The 22,614-nt window shown below is 36.1% G+C and overlaps 2 protein-coding genes across 8 annotated transcripts in view; one reads left to right on the forward strand and one right to left on the reverse strand.

Moving 5' to 3' along the window:
• Window positions 1-6,291, reverse strand: part of LOC105041310 (uncharacterized) — a 44,714-nt gene extending 38,423 nt beyond the window's left edge. For 2 of the 6 annotated variants that reach the window (XM_073254186.1, XM_010918226.3), the window contains exons 1-5: window positions 5,922-6,287; window positions 3,953-4,043; window positions 3,749-3,833; window positions 3,500-3,584; window positions 1,308-1,377 (exon numbers count right to left, since the gene is read on the reverse strand). In XM_073254186.1, the coding sequence (XP_073110287.1) occupies window positions 1,308-1,377; window positions 3,500-3,584; window positions 3,749-3,833; window positions 3,953-4,043; window positions 5,922-6,055 (465 nt within the window). In that variant the 5' untranslated portion in view covers window positions 6,056-6,287. Of the gene's footprint in view, window positions 1-1,307; window positions 1,378-3,499; window positions 3,585-3,748; window positions 3,834-3,952; window positions 4,051-5,921 lie in introns of all 6 variants that reach the window. The other 4 variants (XR_012139887.1, XR_012139888.1, XR_012139889.1 and 1 more) reach the window with 4 other exon arrangements.
• Window positions 6,292-11,997: 5,706 nt separating this feature from the next.
• LOC105041308 (uncharacterized) lies at window positions 11,998-19,047 on the forward strand. 2 transcript variants are annotated; one of them, XM_010918218.4, is made up of 8 exons: window positions 11,998-12,657; window positions 15,619-15,860; window positions 15,981-16,103; window positions 16,599-16,715; window positions 16,827-17,009; window positions 17,187-17,328; window positions 18,029-18,194; window positions 18,318-18,535. In XM_010918218.4, the coding sequence occupies exons 1-8, from the start codon at window positions 12,213-12,215 to the stop codon at window positions 18,334-18,336; spliced, it is 1,437 nt and encodes a 478-aa protein (XP_010916520.1). In that variant the 5' UTR covers window positions 11,998-12,212; the 3' UTR covers window positions 18,337-18,535. The 2 variants fall into 2 exon arrangements, with proteins under 2 accessions (XP_010916520.1, XP_010916521.1); XM_010918219.4 differs by having other exon boundaries at window positions 11,999-12,657; window positions 18,321-19,047.
• The last annotated feature ends 3,567 nt before the right edge of the window (window positions 19,048-22,614 follow it).

Genomic DNA, 22,614 nt, shown 5'->3' on the forward strand with positions numbered 1-22,614 from the left:
TTGTTAATCTCCTGCGATGAATTGACCCTTCAACGAAATAGGGAAACCATCCATTCCCTTGGAAACAAATATAATGGATTGAGATACTAACTACACCAAAATCTAGGTAACGAGCAATGATGCATCTTCTTTGCTGGAGGATTTTGGATAGGTGCAAGTTAGCAAACCAATAGAAAAACAGAGGATCACGATGCATGAATGCTAAGAAAATAAGAAAAAACAGAACAAACTAAATAAAGACGGTCAAGAATATTAAAACAAGGAATAAGCAAATGAAGATATGCAACGATAAAGAATGATGCAGCTAGTGAGAAAGGGAGAGAAAAAGGAAATTCTTTCATCAAATGATTGTTTGCACTTTATTTTGCAGGATCACCCACGCAATAACAATGTTTAGGACATTGTTATGCTGGCATTAAAAGACAAAATAATCATGATGGAATGCATGTACAATAAATATGAAAAAGTCCCTTTCCTTCCCATCTTAACTCCCACATCCTTCCACCACACCCTAATAAAAACAAAATATGTAACAAAAAAAAAAAAATGGAAAAGTAGAAAATGCCAAAACGGCTTGTAATGTTCACAGAAATGGAGCATCATGACTATGTCCAGTCTAGCTGCATAGAAATGGAAATGCTAGCTGGCATGGAATCGCAACATCATAAAATCCTTTTCTTCATTAGATTTTAGATCTCCTGAAAGCATGAGTTTAGACTTTAGACCATGTCATATGTTATGAACTATTTGAATCCAAAATAAACAGCATGCCATATGTTATGAAGTATTTGAATCCAAAATAAACTTAGGCTAAGACCAAAGAAAGGTTTTCAAACAGCATCTTAGCCCCTAATAGCCATGACACCTAAAATTCTATATTTTAGAATATGTAAAAAGAACTATGGAGCATCAGGAATTTCTAGCTGCCATAGCAACTTAGATGCTTACAAACCAAGTCTAATCAATTAAACAATTAAATCATGTCAGGTCAAGGCCAAGAATGTAAACCAAGAATAAACAAGTATGATTAAGAAGATGCGTACTTTAAAATGGCAGCCCATGTTAGAATTTTTATTGAAAAGAACACTTTTCAAGCTTATGCATGACCAAATTGAACATATTCGTCATGCTTTAGCGAATACTAAATATTATCTAATATATGTTACTGTTATAATAAAAGCACTGAAAGAAACGAAGAAACAATAACAAAATGAGTAACGCAAGATCATGGCATCAACAAAACCTTATATGAAAAGATATCATCATGACAAGTTTATCTATGTCAACAACCAACAAAGTTAACGTACAGGAAGTGTCTCCCATATAGCTTCATCACTCATGCTTTCCTCATCTCCTGGCATTAAAGCCCTACACATTCTGTATATAGGGTAAAGAACAATTCCAGAAAAAGGAGAAAATCAATTAATTTCAGTCCAATAAAGAAAATCAACTAACAATTGTAAAAGTTCCACTTAAATTAATGCTGAAAAAGAATTAGCATCTCTTGTTTAAGTGCAAGAATGGGTTTAGGATCTAAACTTAGGACAGTTTTTGGTGGACTGACTGCTTTTAAAGGCTGATTCCTTGCAGGATTGTTATGACATGGGATACTCTTCATTTGTTTTAAATCAAGGTGTTTTAGCTTACTAGTGCCAATTTCATAATGATTATTGCCTGTTTAAGTTTCATAGCAGATGTAGTCAGTCCTAAGATACTCTCTATAAGCAAAACTCCAACTGTGAACCATGTAAATTCTCAAAGATAGCATCCATCTCTCCTCATGAATCAAATATAAATCTGGCTGAAAATGCATTGGATATGTGCAGACATTGGTATATACATCCATGGCCACTTTATTCAGCAGATATGGATACCAAACAGATAGCTGTTAAAAGTCATGGAATTTTGAAATTGAAGATGAACAAACTTCAAGTCTAAACCTAAAGATGTTAATATATAACCACATTAATTGATGTTAAATGTTGATATTCTGGTGATTTTGTCAGTTAGTTTCTCTCTCTCTCTCTCTCGTTCATTGTGTGTACGCATGCAGTAGTTGAGCTGCCAATAGGCTGGGAGTTCAACAGTTTAGAGCAACAAGATTAGTCTTTGTTCATCATGTGTATGCATGCAGAAGATGCGTTACCAATGGGTTCAGTCAGGTCAACAACATATACCAACAAGATTAATCATGGGCGTGATCTGAACCCACAATCTTCTTTTCCCTTTAAGGTATCAAACCTGTCTGTGGCTACATTGTTGCCAGGTCCAGTGGATCCAACCCATTATTTAATCAAAGCCTCATGCCCAAACTCATTAAAAGGCCTTTTTCATAACCCAAAGTGATTATTCGTACCAGAAATTTCATATCCAATCTGACGTGACCTTTTGAGTCAACATGCATATCCTAAAACTCAAAAACTGAAAAAGGAAGAGAAGTAAGATGCAACACATAAGGAAATGACAAGGCAATGAATTTAAAAAATATATATTCTGACGAAAATACAACAAATAAAATTACAAAAAACAAGAGTTTCCATCAAAAACCAAGTCATGTCAAGTTTGGCTAGCAAAGGCCATCTACCTTCTCCATGTTCAGATCACCATCACAAATTCACAACTCATTGTCAGTGCTGTAGCTGTAGATCATGAACAAGCATTCGTTGGAGAATCACATGTGATACATTAAGGGGCAGAGGTCTCAGTGATGGCAAAAGAGAGGTTTTCAGGAGCTGAAGGATGACATAACAGAACTTTACATAAAGATATGCAATGAAAAGCCCAGAGATTCTAGAAATCAGATCGTCAAATACTAGGATAAAAATACTTTATTTATTATATAGTAAGCCCCTAAGAATTACCAAAAGCCTAGGATAAAACTAAGTAAATGATTCCAAAGGCTTTCGCACTTATTAATAATCCTTGGCTAACAATGCAATTCTCAAGACCCAAAACTAGTCAAAACCCTAACCATAATGGGCAAATACGATGAAGCCTATATATTACATTTTTGGGCATGTTAACAACCCTTAATTAGTGGTGCCAATTGTCAAGTCAAAGCTTTAACCTCTCCTCTCCACAACATATCCCACATAAATTTTGGGTCAAGCTGTCTGACATGATTCCTATGCTAACTGTTCTGCATGACCCAAGACCCAGCCCACAATGAGATGAGTCAAACATTGACACCCTTACATGCAAGTATTTGCATGTACATGCTTTTTGAGACAGTGGACTAGGTCCCTCACTATCCAACAACCACAAGAGCTAGTAATTATAGGATGAATGTTAGCATGAAGGCCTTGGCAACAAGTTGATATTTAGTTGCAAAATTCTACACTTTTGTGGATCCTTAATTAGATTTATGCTCCATAACCAATGCCACATTGGGGGGTTGATTTAGCATCTCTGATTAAATGGGCCGAAATGAATTGAAGCTTAAAATGCAAATAACAGATGAATATGGATATAGATTTCCCATCAAGTTGGAATTATCTACCTGAAATTGTCTACAAGAATGATTACTTCAAAGGCCAAAAGGGGCAGAAAAACAATCTTCAAGTTAATAGCTGGATCCGCATGATCTGCATGTAAACCCTTTATTAAAAAAATGAGAAAAAGGTAAAAGAATGAAACTTAACTTTGAAAAATTAATGATTAATGCATGTTTTGAACTGGAATAAACATGGTTTAGTATGCCAAATGGTACTACTAACTGTCTAATTTATCACATGTTGATATCACTTACTACTGATGTTCTGGAGGTAAATACAAAGAAGCAGCTCAAATGCAATTAACAAGGGCGTTGCAACGATAGAATGGCAAGGTGCCCACTGTACAATAAGAGGAAGACTATTTTTATTAGTGCATTGATACAAGTTTATCAGCTAATTGCACAATATACTTCATAATAGTAATAATCTTCCAGCAAGAACTTGTTAGCAAACCATACATGACGATCATGAGGTAATGATGGAGCAGGTAAGGAGAACCTTCCACGCGCAACAACAGCATGAAACAACCAAAGAGGGACAAAAACTATCCTGCATACTTAGAGAGAGAGAGAGAGAGATTTGGTGATTAACATGTATAAAATACTACATTCTGCACTTCTCTGAAACAAAAGGATAATAAATACATTCAATTACTCACAGCACATTGAAACCAAAACAAGAATAAGAAACAATAAATCTAAAGATGTTCTGGCCAACAAATGTTGAAAGTGGTGATAAAGGCAGTAAGATGGAAATGCTACTGAAGAATTCATGACTATGTCTACATAGCATTTTTAGAATGAACTGATGCTTATATGCCTATGACTATGATACAGATATAAGAATGATTTGAAGCGAAAAATATCCATGTACCCAACACAATCACAGGATAAGGAACTTCAACCAAATACCGGAAATCCTAATAGATGTAGAGCCTTGGGACATCAGGAAAAGTTCCCATTTGTAAAAAATACACTCCTGTGATTCTTCCTCTTCATCTAATATTTTAGAGAGATACCAACAACAAATGACCAACTATGGTTCTCTCAATTCTGTGTATATCATGACTTATTAATTAGTTTAGACCTTAATTTCCCTTTATTGCACCTCCTATCGATCCTCTTGCTCCAATCCTCCTTTCTCCTTTAATTTTTCTCCTTCTCCTCCTCCTCTATTATCCTCTTCCACCTCCACCTGCCCCTCTGCATTCACCCTCTTCGTCCTCCAGATGTCTAGGCATCCATCCTTCCCTGCAGACCTTTGCCGTTGGCTTGTTGCCCTACATCAACCCTCACCATTGCCCTCAATTGACCTTCCATATTGTTAGGTGACAGCAAAAATGAAAGGTGTAATAAAGTCATGGAGAAACCTTTGCATGATCAAGGTATAAATATCAGTCCATCAAAACAAAGTGTGTGTGCGTGCGTGTGTGTTTGATGTAAGTTTTTTTTTTTCTTTTTCAAGAAAAAAAAGGCAGATGAAGATCTGATAAATAATGATGGCCACAAGATATCCCAACGCAATCTAATTATCCGATAAATAATGGAGAGATACGACAACAATCCAAAAAAAAAACAATTAATGGGCTTCTGGGGTGCAGATCTAATTTTTTTGTAATATGGCGGGTCGTGTGGGTTAAATCTTGGGACGTGCACATCTGTGTAGTCTTGGGCAATGAAGGGATCGCGATCCTTGAATGTATATACATAGGTAAATGGCAAAACGCAAGAAATGAGTAGACCGAACAAAAGAGGCCGGAGAACCTATCAATAGGGATTATGTAATTCGTAAGGAAAAAGAAAAACAAATCAAATTAGAACTAATAAGTATACAGAATAAAATAAAAGCACAAGAATGTCAGTGAAACAAAAAGCGAAACTACGATATCATGACTTAAACTGGGGTAGGGGAAATAGAATGGCGGAACAATGAATTCGTTCCTCAATCAGAACTAATAGCGAGCCAAGATCGCAAGTACTACACCCAAGAAACAGATATTATAAGGCCAGGAGGCAATAAATTCCTTCCTATCCTAAGTATGACCTAACAAACACTAAAGGCACTCTACCCTAAACCTAAAATTCCTTCACAACCAAAACCAGACTCAGTGCAAAGAACCCAGCTCCGAGACATCCAATCCAACTGACATATCACTAAATTGAGGGTTTATAAAGCACATGGCACTCATCGGAGACAATATTCCTGAAAGAAGAAACCGATTCCCATCATCCCCCACCCGCAACTGGCCTTTATCCGCGAATTCATAACCCAAGTCTTGTTTCAAGCCTACTAACAATTCAAGAATCAGAAGTTTTCCAAGAATTAGAATGATTTATCCTCCAAAATCAACGAAAACAAAAGCTGATTCTGAACGATTAGAAACCGACAAAGAAGGGGGAACAAAGGAAGAGAGGACGGCAAACCGACCACCAAGAATAGGAGAAGCGACCGTCGATCTTGAGGGCCAAGAAAAGTGTGAAGCAGAAGAGCAGCCCATGCGCCGCGACCGCCTGCGCCGATTTCCCCACTCTTGCCCATGTCATCGCCTTCCGGCGTTCCATCGCCTCGAACCTCCTTCTCTGGCTCGCTATTACCGCGCTCTCTCTTCCTCTCGTCCTCCTTTCCTCTTCTTTCTCTCGCTCGTACTCTATCAGAGCAGCTCCCTTCTCGTCCAAAAGACTTCTCACCCCTCTCTCTCTCTCTCTCTCTCTCTCTCGGACAACGGCTGGTGGAACGGCCGTGGGGAAACGGTTCTTCCTCTGGGGTCCGTACGGTATTTGGCAACGGGATATTTTTTTTCCCTTATTTTATGTTAAAAGCTCACCAGAGGGGTATTGCTTATGCTTTCACGCCAACAACAGGCAACAGCTAACTTTCGAGGTGGGACCAGCTGTGGGGTCCAGTGGTCCCGCGGAGCATGTTAAGCGTCGGCGGGCCTCTTCGTGGCGGCATCTGGGAAGACGTACCTCACGAGGTGGAGGATAGCATTTGGCTGCAGCAGTGCTGCTCCGCAGATATTATTGAGCCTCGGATCGGCTGCGTGGTTCTTAACAGCAACATGCGGCGGCGTTTCTTCGACGCGGACTGCCAGTGCCAGTCCCCCAGTTTGCCGATGGGGATCACCACAGATCTGAACGGTGGGAGCGGTTCGCGCCCGAGAGAAGACCGCAGAGAGGCGGGCATGACGTGGAGGGGTATTTTGGGAATAAAAATGAGCGGGGGAGTACTGTTGATCATAATGGTCAAGATGGAGAGGGTGACGAAGTATATCGGATTAGTTCCGAAGAAATATATTTCATCCATGCTGCATAGGATCAAAACTATAGAGCTAGATCTGAATCTAAATATCAAGATGAGGAGGAGTTGTTGACCTATAAAAGAAAGAGAAGAAGAATTATTGTAGGATGTAGCACACAAACTGCAGATATTTTGAAGTATTTTCATGAAGAGCTGAGAATAACTGAGAAACATTGACTTTGATATATCCGAAGTTTATGGTGTGGATGGAGTAAGATGTTTTGAGAAGTAGGTGAGAATCTGAGCAAACTAGGTCATCATCATTATCAGAATAGGATCCGTTGGAACATCAAATAGCTAAAGTATATATCATGATCCTTCTTTTTCTATAAATGATTCAGATGTATCATCCTAATGGTCATATCTTGAGAAGTATTCTCATATGCAATATCCATCTTTATATGGATATTTTTTCGGACCACATTATGGTATTACCTCTCATTATCCTAACTAAGGATGGACAGTCTCTTACCCAATATACTATCAAGAGGGTTATCTTGAACAACATCAAATACATGATAAATAAGGATGGGCTCAGTATCAAAATTGATATCATATTCAAGTCTCCGATTATGAGTAGGAACCAAATGTTTATGAGCATCATAGGTGATAGGATCAAGATGCTGTCGTTAGAACATTGTGATTATCAATCAAATTCCGACTTCAATAAAAATTAAAAATATATAAAAAGTAGTGAGTCGGATCGAATCCACAGAGAAAGCAGGATTTTGATTTGAAATCTTTGATTTTACAAAAAAAAAATTTTGGAGAAAGCAATTTAAGTCGGAAAATAAAAATTAAAAGTGCGAAAAATAAATCGGGTACTAAGATCTACTAACTAGATCCTAGCATCTACTTGCAATAAAAATAAATAATAAAAATTTAAAAAATATAAAAATAAATTGGTACTAAGATCTACTAATTAGATCCTAGCATCTACGTGTAAAAAATAAAAGATAGGAATTTAAAGTGCAGGAAAATAAATTTTGCATTAATTGAAATTGAAATTCAAGTATAAGAAAATTAAAAGAAATAATAAAATAAAATAAAAATAAAACTGTAACAAGGATCTGAAGTTGATCAGCCAAGCCTCGTCGGGAAGATGATTGATGACCTCTCCGTCTTCTGTCGTACTCCGTAGAACGAACCGACTTTTCTCCTTCTTTTTTTTGGGTCCTTAAAATTATTTTATTATTTTATTATTTTTTTTATAATTTTTATTCAATTTTTCTGCTCTCAAAGCTTATTCCCGGACCTCCTATTTATAGATAAATTTTTCATAATTTTTTGGTAGGAAAAGGAGTCCTAAAACCCTTAGAAATCGTATTAATCTCCTTAGGAATATTCTTGGCCTTCGGATCAGCTTTGGACCATCTAAATCTGCTAAAAAATTAGAGTGATAATCCTTATCAGGGTCGGATCAAATGTCAGCCGTTGGATCTGGGTTCTGATGAAGTTCTGACCGTCGGATCGCATAAAAGAGTCCTATTCAAAGTTGGGAACGATAACAGCCATTGGATCGCGTGATGGATTGCTTCTGGGCCATCGGATCGCGCAAAAGAATCCTATTCAAAGTCGGCAACGAGTCTGAACCGTCGGATCTGGGTCGGATTGAATCACAGCCGTTGGATCGCATCCAGGATCTTTCTCTCGCTGTGAGCCGCGCCTGTGGATCGCGTAACTATTCCTGTGGACCGCGCCTTGACTCTGTGGACCGCACCCTGGCTCTGTGGACCGACTGACCGGTCCACCGTGCACCAGAGGTAATATTTTTTATTTTTTAAGGTATTTTAGCTCCATTTTCACTCTGATTTTCATCTGAAAAATTGAAAAAAATATGCAATAAATTCTTCAAAAATTTCTCTTCATTTTGGTGCTTAAATTGCTCAATTAAATTAACATCTATTTTTTTATAAATATATCTAATTTTATATTTTTTTCAAAGTCACTTATTTTTTAAGAAAATTCAATAAATTTATGAAATTAGGATTTTTAAGAAGATGTTAGCACCATAAATTATCAAAAATACCTTCAATAAATGTAAAATTATATCACTTATCAATAGACATTCCACCTAGAAGTAGTAGTAAATTTGATATGTTTATCTTAAACTGATGAATTTATTTTGTGTAACATTGAAAGTATTAGTATATTTATTTTTTCATATACAAGTGACTAAGCTCAAATTATATGAATTGTAGTTTTTTCATCAAACTTCTATGTTTTTACTTTATCAAATACTCATGGATGCATCCATTATGAGAAATCTTTGCTTTGTAATCAACAAACAATCTTCAATAACCTAGAAGATCATAATGCATCAGAGCGTTAGTATCAAATAGAACCGATATATTATAAATATATTACTTTTAAAGTTCAAATATATTTAAACAATAAATAGATCCATAAAATTTCAAGATAAATTTTTTAAAAAATATTATTCATATATATAAAAAGATGTTCCAAGTGCATATTAGGATGCCTGATCAGAATGGCCACTAGGATGGGACATCCCATTCCAGGTGAGAATTGGGATGCCCCCGTTCTATAGAATTTAAAATCTTAATTATAGATTTAATATGTACGAAAGATTTATAATAAGGGCCCATTCGATTTTTGAAATTATTAATTATTGACCTACCAATATATATGCTGAATTAAACCTAAAAGATTTAAAGTCAAACTTGATTTTACTTATCAAGTTTTGATGTAGATGCAATATAAATCCAACCTATTTATGGTCTTTCCTAAACAAATCACTCACATGGAAAATACTAAATCAAATCTTGAATCTTTGTCTATATTTGATGCTTATGACTCGCATAGAGAGATAGGTATGGTAGCAAGGATGATAGTCTAATAGTCTTATTTGGAGAAAATAGTCTTAGATTGTTAGTTTGATTTGGCAGTCAAAATTAGACCCATTATATATCTATTTTGGTACAGACCAAGATACACTTAAAAATTAGAAACCCCACTTGTGTATATATATATATATATATATATATATATATATATATATATTTCTATATTTAGCAATTCTTCTCCCATTTGCTTGTTCTAAACAAAATGTATTTTTTATTTCATTTTTTATTTCTTAAAAATATATTATGATTTTTTTTTTGACTTTTTTTTTTGATGAAGGGAGTGATGACGGAATTCATGAATCATGATATCGGAGAAATGGATAAATAGGTAACAATGATGTGTAGTGACTCTCTATGCACTTAGTTCTCCCTCGTCAAGCTCTTGGTCTTGCTATTTTATCCTACATCACTTACAAGATAGGACCGCAATAGCCAAACAAATATCTAATAAACATCAAAAACCAAGCTAAGACTTTTTTTTTTTGGACTTATTACATATATGTCCTTGCAAATACAGCATATTATGTGTTTATATTCCAAAAATTACTGTATATGTCTCACAAATTATCTTTTTTTGTACGAATTCCTGAAGCAGTAGACAAGATGAAGATGATATGCAGTGACCGCATTATCTCTGTGCACTTGCTTTTTCATTGTCTAGCTCCTTATTGTACTATTTTACCCCATTATGCATACAAGATATGACTAAAATAGCATGAGAAATATCTAATAAACATCAAAAACTAGCATAAGTTTTTTATCCTTTTGGGTTTATTGCATATATATTCATGTAAATATAGCTTATTACCTATTTGCCTTTAAAAAAATAGTATATATATCTCTCAAATCATCTCATTTTTGCATGGATTCATCTTCATTAAATTTCTGATCAACAATATTAATAAATAATTATTTTAATATAAAGTATTTTTATTATCCTTTTATATTAATATATAAAAATAAATAAAAATATTATTATTTTTAATGCAAATCAAATATTCATTTTTTAGGAATATTAAGTTAAAAAGGAACAATATCAAGTAAAATTGAAATAGTTATTTATTAATGCTATCAGCCAAAAATCTAATTGGAGGAGCATCTATGCAAAATGAGATGATCTGAGTGTATATTTAGAACTAGAATTTTGGGAAAAATAAATATGCAATAAACCATTATTTACAATAATATATATGTTAAAACAATATTTTTCTTCTTATTTTTCGACTATTTTTGGATAATGTGTGTATTATCACGAATTGGATCTGTGTTTATGTTTATGTATGAGTGTCTTGCATGTTATTTAGACCATAGTATGGGGATATATGGATAGATTCTTCACAAATCTAATTAATTGATGCTTATATCCAAATAGATAGAGAGATATGTTATTCACGTGCGCCTGTGTGTGTGTGTTTGAAAAAAAAATAACCGCACTGCAATACATGGTAGGTGACTCAAATAAGAGATATAATTTAAAAGATGAGATACTTAATGATACATTAAAACTTCCAAAAAATAAAAAAGTAAGCGTACACTAAATAATCTTGATATTCTTATTACATAAAGTTATTTTGGATTATTTATGATCTCAGTGCAAAATTTGCTTGAAAAATTATCAGTTTGATTAATTGATTGATTGATCGATCGGTTATTTGATCGTGCATCCAATGGTTGTCCGATTGAATTCAAATTTCCTCCTATTCATATTGCTTAGTAGCCTTGATTTTATTGTTATTGCAAAATAAGTGCATAATCTACATGCCCGGGTGGATGCAAACTATCTGCACAAATTTGCGTTCGATCCATACCACATCATTTGGATATTTATCCTCTCTTGACATGACATATTATTTTCTCTTTTTTCTTTTGACACATTATTTCCTTTCGACATGCAGTCATCACTCGGATCGGATGTGAGGCTCCTGTAAAAAGCTAAGATGTTTTTATTCACATGACATGCCTATGATTAACACACGTGCAAATAGTAGATATTGTGCACATAGCGACCTCTTGTTGCAGCACATCAACCTTATTAGAGATGGTCTTCATGTTGTGTTTGAATTGCCAAGAAGATGATGATGTTGATACCAACCTGAAGTAAGAGGGGCGTCACAAAATTTTGTGGACATGATAACCAGCACCACTGAATCGAGAGCATGACGCTCTCAGCTCCACCCATCCCAAAACATTGAGACGGCTATTCCTCTTCTCATCTCCACTCGCTTCGCCTCTTGCTTGACCTGCCAAGCTCGAACCGGACGGAGGCTGTATCTTTCGTACCAAAGAATGGTTCACCTTCCTTCGCGCGAATCCACCATTGGATTGTACAACACCCACATTTAGATCTGTGCAGACGGATGAAAGCACGTGTCCGAGTGCTTTGAGAGCTGTGTGGGACGATCCAACGGTGAATGTAGCGAAAGAAGATCAAAAATTCTTTCGGGCGAAAGATACAACCTGAACCCGGTTCGCCCTACCCTTCGGCGCAATTGGAAAACCCCTACCCATCGAACTCGTCACGGTGAGAATTCGCGAGGGAAGGGAAGAAGAGGCGATGTCCGTTGCCTCCCCATCTCCACGGATTTGGTCTCCGAAGGCCGAAATCGCTCGATCCCCTCTCGGTGTCTCCACCTTCACCTCTTTCTCCTTCCATGAGACTAGGAGAAGAGGAGGCAGCGTTCGCAGAATTCCAAGATCCTCGTTGCAAGACTCCCCTTCGCCTTCCTTGGACGAGCCTGCAGAAAAGAAGTCAAATTCCAGGCTCCCTTTTGATATCGGTGGATTGGATGGGCTTGGCTTCGTCCGAGAGGGGAGCGAAGCCAAGGCCTCTTCGCTCCCCTCTCCGACGGGGGCTGAGATTTTTGCTCCCCTTAGCCGGAGGCCGATGTTTAGGCTTAGGTCGAAGTCTTTCCGCGGGCGTCCTTTGTGGCATCGGATCTTCTTTGCTTCGAAGAAGGTTAGGAGCATCATCTTGCTCAACGTCCTCACCGTCATCTATGGTACTTCTTCTTCTCACTAGTGTCTTTTCCTTTCTTTATTTTGATTTCTGTGATTGGTTGACTAAATAAATTGCCGATACTCTTGAGCTGAAGCCAAATTAGTATCTTACCCATGCTCGATGATGTCAATTTGGAAGCCAGTAAGGATTTTAGAGTGATCATTGTTGTTCTGAACAAATATTGAATTGTTTTGTTTCTAGTGTAAATGATTGGTAAAAAAATTGATGCATGAGAGAATGCTTGTTGGGTATGGTTCTGCGTTTGGTGCAGAAGAGAATTCATTAATCTATATGAAGCAAAGGTTTGCTGAGGAGCGTGACTAACAACTAGCGGGCAGTTTGTATATTGGACTTGCTGGAGGCTATGATATTGTTTATGGAGTGTTCATGTCGGGGACTGATACGGAACCTAGGATTATACAGATCGTGTGAGGGGGATGAGGTCAAAAATATGAACATGTCAACATGCAAGCTTGTGTTGCAAAAGGCTCAAATACAAAGAGAAAAAATAACTGAATTTAATATTAATGTTCAATGTCATTGTAAAACAATAAACTATAGTATGATAAATAAATAGGACGAATATTTGGTCTTGGAGGATTTCTCATCACAGGGAATCAAAGTATTCAGTATCAAAGCTGTCAACAGACAAAACAAGAGCTTTGGCTTGTTCTAAAACCTTTTCATAAAAAAAAGGAATGCTCTGAAACCTTCACAAAGTTATTCTATAATGTAAACGTCAGTAACTGGCTTCAACCTAGTTTTGGATTATTCTGGCACTGGCCATCAAGTTGCGTATAATGAATATATTGATTATGCTCCATACAGCCTCGCTTCTCGACATCCCCTCCCTCCCTCCAAAAAAAAGAGTACTGATTGTGGGGTTTGTTGTAATTTTTTTCCTCCTGATCCGAACTAGCCAGCAATAATATCTAATGTTGCAATCATATGCGGCACATAGGGTATTTAGTTGTTGATCGTATTGGGGTATGCTTCTTTCCTAACCTTTTTCCTATTTTACCTCATCAGAATAAGAGTAGTAGTCAATTTTCATAAGGTACATTGGTTAAATATGGCGAAGAGAGCATGTCCAAGCAGTTAGTAAAAAGATAAAGAAACTACATGGAAGAACTATGATTTTTGTGACTATCCTTAGCCAACGTTGATTAGACTATTGGGAAATGAACTAGCACCACCACCATTCTTTTGCCATCAGAATCTGCACTATCACTATGGTCATCACCCTTGTTTTTGTCATCAGCATTTTCATCGCTGTGATACCGCCCAATATAACTGATATCCTCCCTTTGTTCCATCTTAATTTATTTAATTATTGTTTAAAGCTGACTGGTCATTAGCCAAGCATTGATAGTTCTACCTTGGTTAGTGCTACTTTAGCTTAGATGCTCTATATTGTTAACATTGGCAATGTAAGTACCTATTATTCTTCACATCTAGTATGAGTTTTTTTTCTTGTCATTCTCTAAATGAGCAAGTTTTCACCTAGGAGATGGCGGTTATTTCAAAGGGTTTATAGTATACACCAGTTGTCTTTCTTTGTTGTGTTCTAATTTGCTGTTTTTCTAGATGAATTTGGGGTCTTAAGAGTGGATTTTTTCCCCTTTTTTCAATGGAACCTTAGGGTGCAAGTGATGGATTGACTGCTTTTTCTTATCAGAACAACTGACTGGCCTAATATACAAAATTATGGTTTTCATATCCAATGAACACGTCAATGTACTGGATTTGTTTGATGTATGTGAACTATACATGCACAAACCACTTGTAGAATCATGCAAGAAAGGCATAAATAAATGGGAGCATAGAAGGTGTGCTATAATACACAGACAAACAACAATACCATGCTAACTAGCACTCTCCCATCCTTGTCTAACTTAAGGCAGATTAAACACTAAGAGTCTGGACTATAAATGACTGACCGCCATGCAAGAACCATAGATTTGCCCATAGGGAAAATGAAAAGTTTGGAAGGTTGCACATTAGCTAAGTCAAGAGCTATGTGGCCTCATTAGTACTAGAACTGATCTATATCACACCACACTACATTACACACCTTGCTGTAAGATTATTGGCATGATATGTGAGTTTGTATTGTCTGCTAGCCAATATTGACTGAAAGAGATTTGTATCTGGCCATAAGTAGATTATAACTTCATACTGTTCACTCTAATAGTGGCTTTTGCTTGTTTGCCAATTTATTACTTTATTAATGTATTAGTTAGTTAATTAATCATTTTAATCATGTCGTCTGCATTGGGAGCTTTAGCATCTTTGCAGATTCACTCTAGGTGTTCTCTCAACAATCTATATCCTCACTACATGTTTACATATTAAGTGGGTTGAATTGTGATTACTATTTGTTTATATACCATGTACGACTAGGACATTATTGGGGCTTACAGCACATTCTAGGAGTATCAGTGGGGTTAGATTCTACTATAAGCAGATTGTTGCATCCCCACATTCTTTGAAGACCTGTTCTCAAACTTCATACTACAAAGCATACCTGATATTTATATGTGATCTGTACATTATCTGAGTTTATTTTTCCCTTTTTTTGGGTACATTTCATGAGAATTATTTGTCCATATTTAAGCTATGATAGTTCAGCATGACTGTTTACTGTAGAATTACTTATTTGACTTGTATCACTAATTAGTCTCAGGTTATTAAGAAAGTCTAACAACATCAAAATACCAAGCTTATATGGAGCAATTTCTTTTAACTTCTTTGTCTTAGATGTTTTCTGTTATAGTCATATTTCAATTATGAGGATAGTTTACTACCATAATGTTACTGAAGGTAATTGTTTTATTTAATTCTGTTCTATGTAACCATCAAAATAAAATGACACTTGACATCTCTCCACAAGATATTTGTTGTTGGAAAGATTAAGTGATATTTATGTCTCACTTCTTCCTCCCCTTTTTAACCTTTTCAGCCAGCGACATTCCAATTTTGAAAGAGGTTGAAGAGGTTGTGGAGCCTTCATTATTTACCATGGTGCGGTTTGTTCTTTCAGCGATTCCCTTCATACCATTTGTGTTACAGGCACATCGAGATTGTAATACCCGCTCTGCGGGTATAGAGTTAGGTCTTTGGGTGAGCTTGGGCTACCTGAGTCAGGCCCTTGGACTACTCACATCAGATGCAGGACATGCATCCTTCATTTCTGCCTTCACAGTAAGCCCCTCCTCTGATCTCTCAGCCCCATACAAATAATATCTTCCCAGAATATAATGTTATTTGGAAGAATGAGAATTGAATAGCCAAAGTTCTAATAAGCTCTGCCATGATGAGCAGGTAATTGTTGTGCCTTTAATTGATGGCATGTTTGGTGCAACAGTACCAGTGTTTATCTGGTATGGAGCATTTGCATCTCTCATTGGAGTTGCTATGCTAGAGTGTGCTGGTTCACCCCCTTGTGTAAGTATCACCTCTCTTATTTTTCTTATGGCATCAATCTGTCAGTGTATTAATCTTTCCATGGTGATGAAATAGTTTACTAATGATAATGAGTTAATGACCACAGTATCCCATGCAGCACGATTTATATGATTTGTTCTATGAAGTGTTTTTCTTTCTTTCTTTCTTTCTTTCCTTCCTTTTTTTTTTTTAAACCAATGCATCTTATTTTGACCGTATCATAAATTAGTTCATTTAATGCATGTTAAAACACCAAGATACCCACGAGCCTCCAAACATTGTTTGATACAAATTAAAGGCTACAAGAAGGTACTACTTGTTATGTAGGAGCAAGTGTCTTAGTTACTCTGGTCAGAATGGTATAACCCCACTCTCTACCTCCACACAAGAAAAAGAAAGAAAAAGAACAAGGATACATGCATGTGGCAAATGATACACTTGTAGTTGCCTGGTGTAATCGTCTTACCGTCTGCATCATTGTTACTGTCCATGAAGGTTGGCGATGCTCTGAACATCTTGAGTGCGGTGTTCTTTGGGATCCACATGCTTAGAACGGAACAAATTTCAAGAAGCACAAAAAAAGAGAATTTCTTGGCGCTTCTTGGCTATGAGGTACATTTTGTGTTCTTAAGCCTCTATGTTGCACCGTCTCATGTCTTTTCTCGATGGTTTTCATCCTCATGTAAGGAATCTCCATCTCTTAAAATATTCTCTTGAATTCAGGTCTTTGTTATGGCTTTGTCATCAGTGATGTGGTTTCTGGTTAGAGGTATCTTTGGTGATGTGCATCATCTGAACTTAGGATCCTGTGATGGGTCAGTATCGTGGGATTGCATAATTTCATTTCCTTGGATACCAGCAATATATACAGGCATATTTTCAACTGGTTTATGCTTATGGGCAGAGGTGAGTTATCTTGTTTTTATTATTTTTGTTTGTTATTTCCTTCAAGTTTCATGTTAAGTTTCTTTTGACCACTTGCCATACGTCCATGTTTGTTTTTTATCCACACAGTTATGAAAATTTTTGTTATAATAGTGATTTACATGGATGTAAATAAACCAAATGCATATACTTGTACAGTTGGATGCCATGGGTGATGTTTCAGCAACTGAAACTGCGATTATTTATGGGTTGGAACCAGTATGGGGTGCAGCATTTGCATGGTTTCTACTTGGTGAAAGGTGGGGTACCACTGAATGGATTGGAGCTGCTCTTGTGTTATGTAAGAAAACATCTCTCTACCAGCTTCTAGCTTAAACTAATTTTTCTTCTTCTTGCTTGTTGGGACCTTACTCACTGCAATGAGCTAAATGATATCAACTTCTTTGGATTTAGTGCTCAATTCTGGCAAAAGAATTATATAAAAGATTTTTTATCAACTTGATGCTAAATAAATTCTGTTAATTTTATACATTTGAAATTCTGAATATCTCTCAGGTATTCTGGCAAGAATATTATTATACTTTTGGAAGCTGTAATGCATAAATTACGAGAACCTGCCCATCTTGGAAGTGGTTTTAGTGAAATACAAATCCAAAGACTTTCTATTCTATAATGAAAAGCTAAGTTAGTCTGTGATTCCTGTGGACAAAAAGAAGAGTTGCCTGCAACAAAATATTAGGAGCGTTTTGTGATAGTTTCACTAAGTTCTTGCTAGAAGGTATTGCTTCAGAGAGAGAAAAGAAAAAGAAAACTTATGGCTGATTGGTGGGACATGGAGTCTGGAGACATTGGAAAATGGACAAGGATACATTTCTTCTAGACTTCTAGTAGTTTGAATTCACGGGGATTCCTTAAATATTTTGTCCATTTTTTTTTTTGAAAAAAATCGATCCTTACTTTTCTCAAATTTAGTCTCCTTTTCCCTTGCTTTCTTTTTCATGTTGTGTTGACCAACTTGATTTAACCTCGTTTCACTACAGGTGGTAGCTTAGCTGTCCAGATCCTAGGATCAACATCTGAAAAATCAAAGAAGATCAAAGATAGTAGTAATTCCAATCGCTTGGAAGCTGCAGACAAGCAAAATAATTTGTCTTTCTCTGCTGTTCTCATCAACTCCAAAAAGAACGTAGCAGATCCTTTCCAGAAGTAAGTGGCATCTCTACAGCCATTACCTACCGCAAGAGCATGCATCTGTGAATGGGTTTCCTTTGCTTGCATACAAAGCACCTTCACCGGCATTCTGATCCTATTATTGTATCTTTTGTTAAGTAGGCAGGACAAACTATGATACAGGACACTTTAGCTTTATGGCAAATCAAAATTACAGAGGCTTAAAAGTCAGCTGAAGTATATAATCAAGCAACACTGCGAATCAACTTTTCAGGCGAGCATCTTGAAAGGGGTGTCTGAGCAAGTCACCCTGATGTGTATGTACAAGTAGATTCTCTGCTCTGAAATCCGCAGCATTTCAAGCACAAGCATAAGGAGCAAAGACTCTCTGCAAGCAAACCTGATGTGTATGCAAGAATGAATTGGCATTTAGTAAGTTCAACTGAGCTGAGACTAGAGCTTCGGTCGAGCAAGAATGGCTTGCTTTAGGCCTATTTCGGGCTAATCTAATTCTCGAGAATGCATCTCTTTTTGATGAGGATGCATAACTTCTTTTGAAGGCATGGATCCCTAAGCAGGAGCCTCACTTATAAATCCAATATATCTGAGTATAGGACTGGCGGACAAGATTGGATATTTGCTTGAAAGTGAAACATTTGGGATATACAGATGTAAGCAACCATATCTATATGTTAGATTAACAAAAAGGGGAATATTCATTTAGATACATTTTTTTTTGTATCTCTTGTTAATCTGAGAGGCGCATACTGCGTGACTCTACTTGCTGATACATTTTTTTTTTGCATCTCTTGTTAATCTGAGAGGCGCATACTGCGTGACTCTACTTGCTGAAACAAGTTTTTTCTGAAACCTTATTCCCCAAACTAAATGATGTCTGTTATTTGAGCCCCACCAGTTCTTTTGAACAGAAGGATTCTGACAGGAGGAGCAGGTGACGAGTGTTCGGGAATGTTTACCTTTCTGCGACGCAGCCTTTTGGAGCTATCATTACTTTTTACTTCTCGTATATTTCTCCAATTATAAGCAGTATAAGATAATATTAATTTCACTGCCTAGCAAAAATCGATGCGCTCTGTTTTCTGTAAATCATTTCCTGCTTGGAAAATAAATTTTTAAAAACCTTTTAGGTGTAAGTTTTGTTTTTTCTGTTTTTGGTAAAAGATAAATTTTGTTTTACTATGGCATGACAACCTTTGAAAAATAAATATTCAACCCCTTGGTTTTTACAAGTCTGTTAAAAATGAAAGTTATAAATTGTTGTTTCCTCAAAAACATTATAAATTTTTGATAACCGGAACTGCTTTCATGTCGCTCACTGGATTCAGATACCGTGAAAGCAGAGCAACTCCCATCGAGACATGTTAAGTCCTTTTTTTTTTTTTTGGTTGGTGTAAATATTCTGTGAATAAGTCTTAAGTGGATGCCTCGTTCTCTTTATAAGCCAGCATTATGGACTAAGTTGATCATAAGAAATCTTTAAGAAAGCGTTAGTTCTTTTAGTTTTTTATTGGGATGTTGATGGGCATCTCTAACTGGCTTTTATGGACTAAGTTGATCATAAGAAATGTTTAAGAAAGTGTGCCATGTTTAGTTCTTTTAATTTTTTATTGGGATGTTGATGGGCATCTCTAGTTTGGCTAAGACCAATTCACCCCTTAGCATCCGGACTTCTCACTATTAAGTTGACTATGATTTGAGGTGTATTATATTTTATTTACTCCCCAGTTTTCGTATATGTTTAGCTACCTCAAATCAGGTGAAGTTTTTGGCTGTCTTGATAAAATAAATGTTGCACAAAAAAGTACAACCATAAGAGTATTTGTTTATACATCTATTTTCTTTTTTTCAAGAGCCTTCATCAATTTCTAAATTTTACCATAAACCTCACCAGTTATTTGTATAAATAAACAAATAAATAATAAAAAGTAGAATAGTCTTTCGTATATTTTTGGAGTGAATAGTGGAATAGACTCTCTTAAAAAGAAATGTGTAGGAAAGAGGGAGAAGACGCCCGCAACACATTATAAGAAAGGCGGGAACGTGCGAGGAGGTATTAGAGAAAACTTGGTCAACAACGAGTCAGCAACACTCACGCATTAAGTCTCTAACGAAATCAGTGTAATGCCACAATCGGACATTGACGGATGCCCTATTCTCTTTCTAGACTAGGATTATGGACTTGTATTGATCTTGTTACATCCTTGATAGAGAATGTATTATTCGTTGACATTTTCAAAGTCTATTATTTAATTTTTTTATACCAAGATGCTAGTAACCATCTTGATTTAATTTAAAGTACAATTCACTCTTTAGCATCTCTATTTTGATTTGATTTGCGTTATATGTTCATTTACTAATTAGATTGCTTATTTACCAAGTTCACATGATATGAAAGTATGAAGTGGCCCACGATCTGGAATAAAAATAAAGCAAACGGTAAGAAAAGAAGAAAAAAAAAAAAGAATGATGAAAATAAAAAATAAAATAAAAAAAGTTTTTATTTATGGATCTTTAATTTCAAGTAAAATGATTTAAGATTTTGACAGAAAAAATATGAATATAGGATGGTACCAGAAGACTTAGTTCAAGTTCCACATTCTGAAGGATAGAAATTAAAAGGCCGCTGGAAATAGTACATTTGGGCTTCGAAGAATCTCTCATGTGGTAAGAAGAAAATGTTTTGCAACTGAAAATGTCTCCTAGATCTCCAAAATTCCACACTTGATGCATTAAAAACTAAAAAAAGTATAAAAATAGTAGCAACAGCGATATCGTGGAATAGCGTTAAGAAAGATTAAAGGACAAGTGGACCAAGAGGAGAGGAGAGCCGGGTCTGGAGCTCATCACAGTCAACTGCATACGGCCATCTCTGTATCATTGCCCTTTTGATTTCTCACGCTCTTGTCAAGTACTCTACGGCCAGCAGAAGGAATCAAAGTACAAAGGGCATATGGTTTCTCAAATTTCTTTCAACCGTCCATTCTGGTGGGAGAGAAATTTCGTTACGGATTGTTTCACTATGGACATCGACTAAATTCGAGACAAGACGGAGCATTTGAAAGTTCGTTCGCTCCTCCACGGTATCTGAAAGTTTTTTCATCGTTTCATTATGATATTTATCCGATATATCTTTTGAAAGATAAAAATCAATTAAATTACATCTTTTTTTTGTTGAATCTAACATCGTGATGATACCTAAGAACCTTATGATATTTTATATTTCATTTTTTTAGATTATACTCACACTAAAATGACGTGATTATCCATATGTATCAAAAGAAAAAAAATTTAGAATGTTGTAGTGGATTGGGCTTTGATTGAGGTGAGTTCTCGGCCCTCATAAATACCATGTATTTGAAAGGGTATATCCAAGTAGGCATGCTGCCACGTCTGGTCAGATCCATGTGCCTTTTAATCCGAACAAAGTATTGGTTGGGGGATTTTATCTACACTTTAATCAAAATCTTATTCTTACTTTGATTCGATTAGGTCCAAATTAGGGTGGATATTAGATTGTAAGAGATGTGGGTCCGGTCAGAGACGTGCAATTGAGATCATAATCATGTATGAAACATTCCTTATATTTGAATTGACTGCACGCTTCTTATGGTTCACATTACCTTCGCAATTTCACACTCATAATATAAAACTAGTCAGGCTGCACATTGGGCTGGGCTGCATCGAATATATATATTTCTTTTCATTCTGATTTATTAATAGGCCAGCCCATATGCCAATTTGTATATAAAAGAGAGCCCCATCGATGTTGTCTTGTCGTACCACTACAGAAAACCTTACAAGGAAGAAGATTTGTGATCAACATTTTCAATTATAAACGAGACATGAATCCAATAATATCACAGTTTGAAGCATTCGTGTAGAATCTGAGCAGTGATGCTTCTCATACTTTGTTTAATTAAGAGGTTCCACTAATATTTGCATGGGACCAAAATATTTAGATCAGACCTCAAAACTTGAACCACGTATTCTATAACTGTAAACCTGTGTTCAGAATATTGCATCAAGATGATTGCACTCATATACGTTAATGAAGTAAAAAAGTATTTAAGATAATATAAATATGAAAAATGGGATAAACTTGAGAGAAAACCAAGTATATCGATCTTTTAGTGTCCGTCACCTGCCTCCCTCCGTCGATCGGGCTTGCTGCTCATTGACCCATTGCCATCGCTTGCTTCGTCATCTCTTTTTCCCTTCCGCTACTCCGATCCGCCCTCTTCCTCCGCTTGCGGTTGCCCCCCACCTACACCCCCATATCTCTATCGATTCAAATCTGAGTGATCTATATTTAATTTGAAGATTAAAAATAGATAAATAATAAAATAACTGAAATATTCCTTATGTTTTGGTTAGAAGAGAAGAATAGGAGAGAAAAGAAAAGAACGAGAGAAAAAGTTATTATTTTTTTTGATTG

This window comes from Elaeis guineensis, chromosome 3 (genome assembly GCF_000442705.2).
Source record: "Elaeis guineensis isolate ETL-2024a chromosome 3, EG11, whole genome shotgun sequence".
Classification (NCBI taxonomy): Eukaryota; Viridiplantae; Streptophyta; class Magnoliopsida; order Arecales; family Arecaceae; genus Elaeis; species Elaeis guineensis.

Bases quoted from the DNA above. Each gene is read 5' to 3' on its own strand.
- LOC105041308 (XM_010918218.4), top strand. From the start codon at position 12,213: ATGTCCGTTGCCTCCCCATCTCCACGGATTTGGTCTCCGAAGGCCGAA. The intron at 15,861-15,980 runs GTAAGCCCCTCC...CATGATGAGCAG, and splicing joins CCTTCATTTCTGCCTTCACA to GTAATTGTTGTGCCTTTAAT. The intron at 17,010-17,186 runs GTGAGTTATCTT...ATACTTGTACAG, and splicing joins GTTTATGCTTATGGGCAGAG to TTGGATGCCATGGGTGATGT.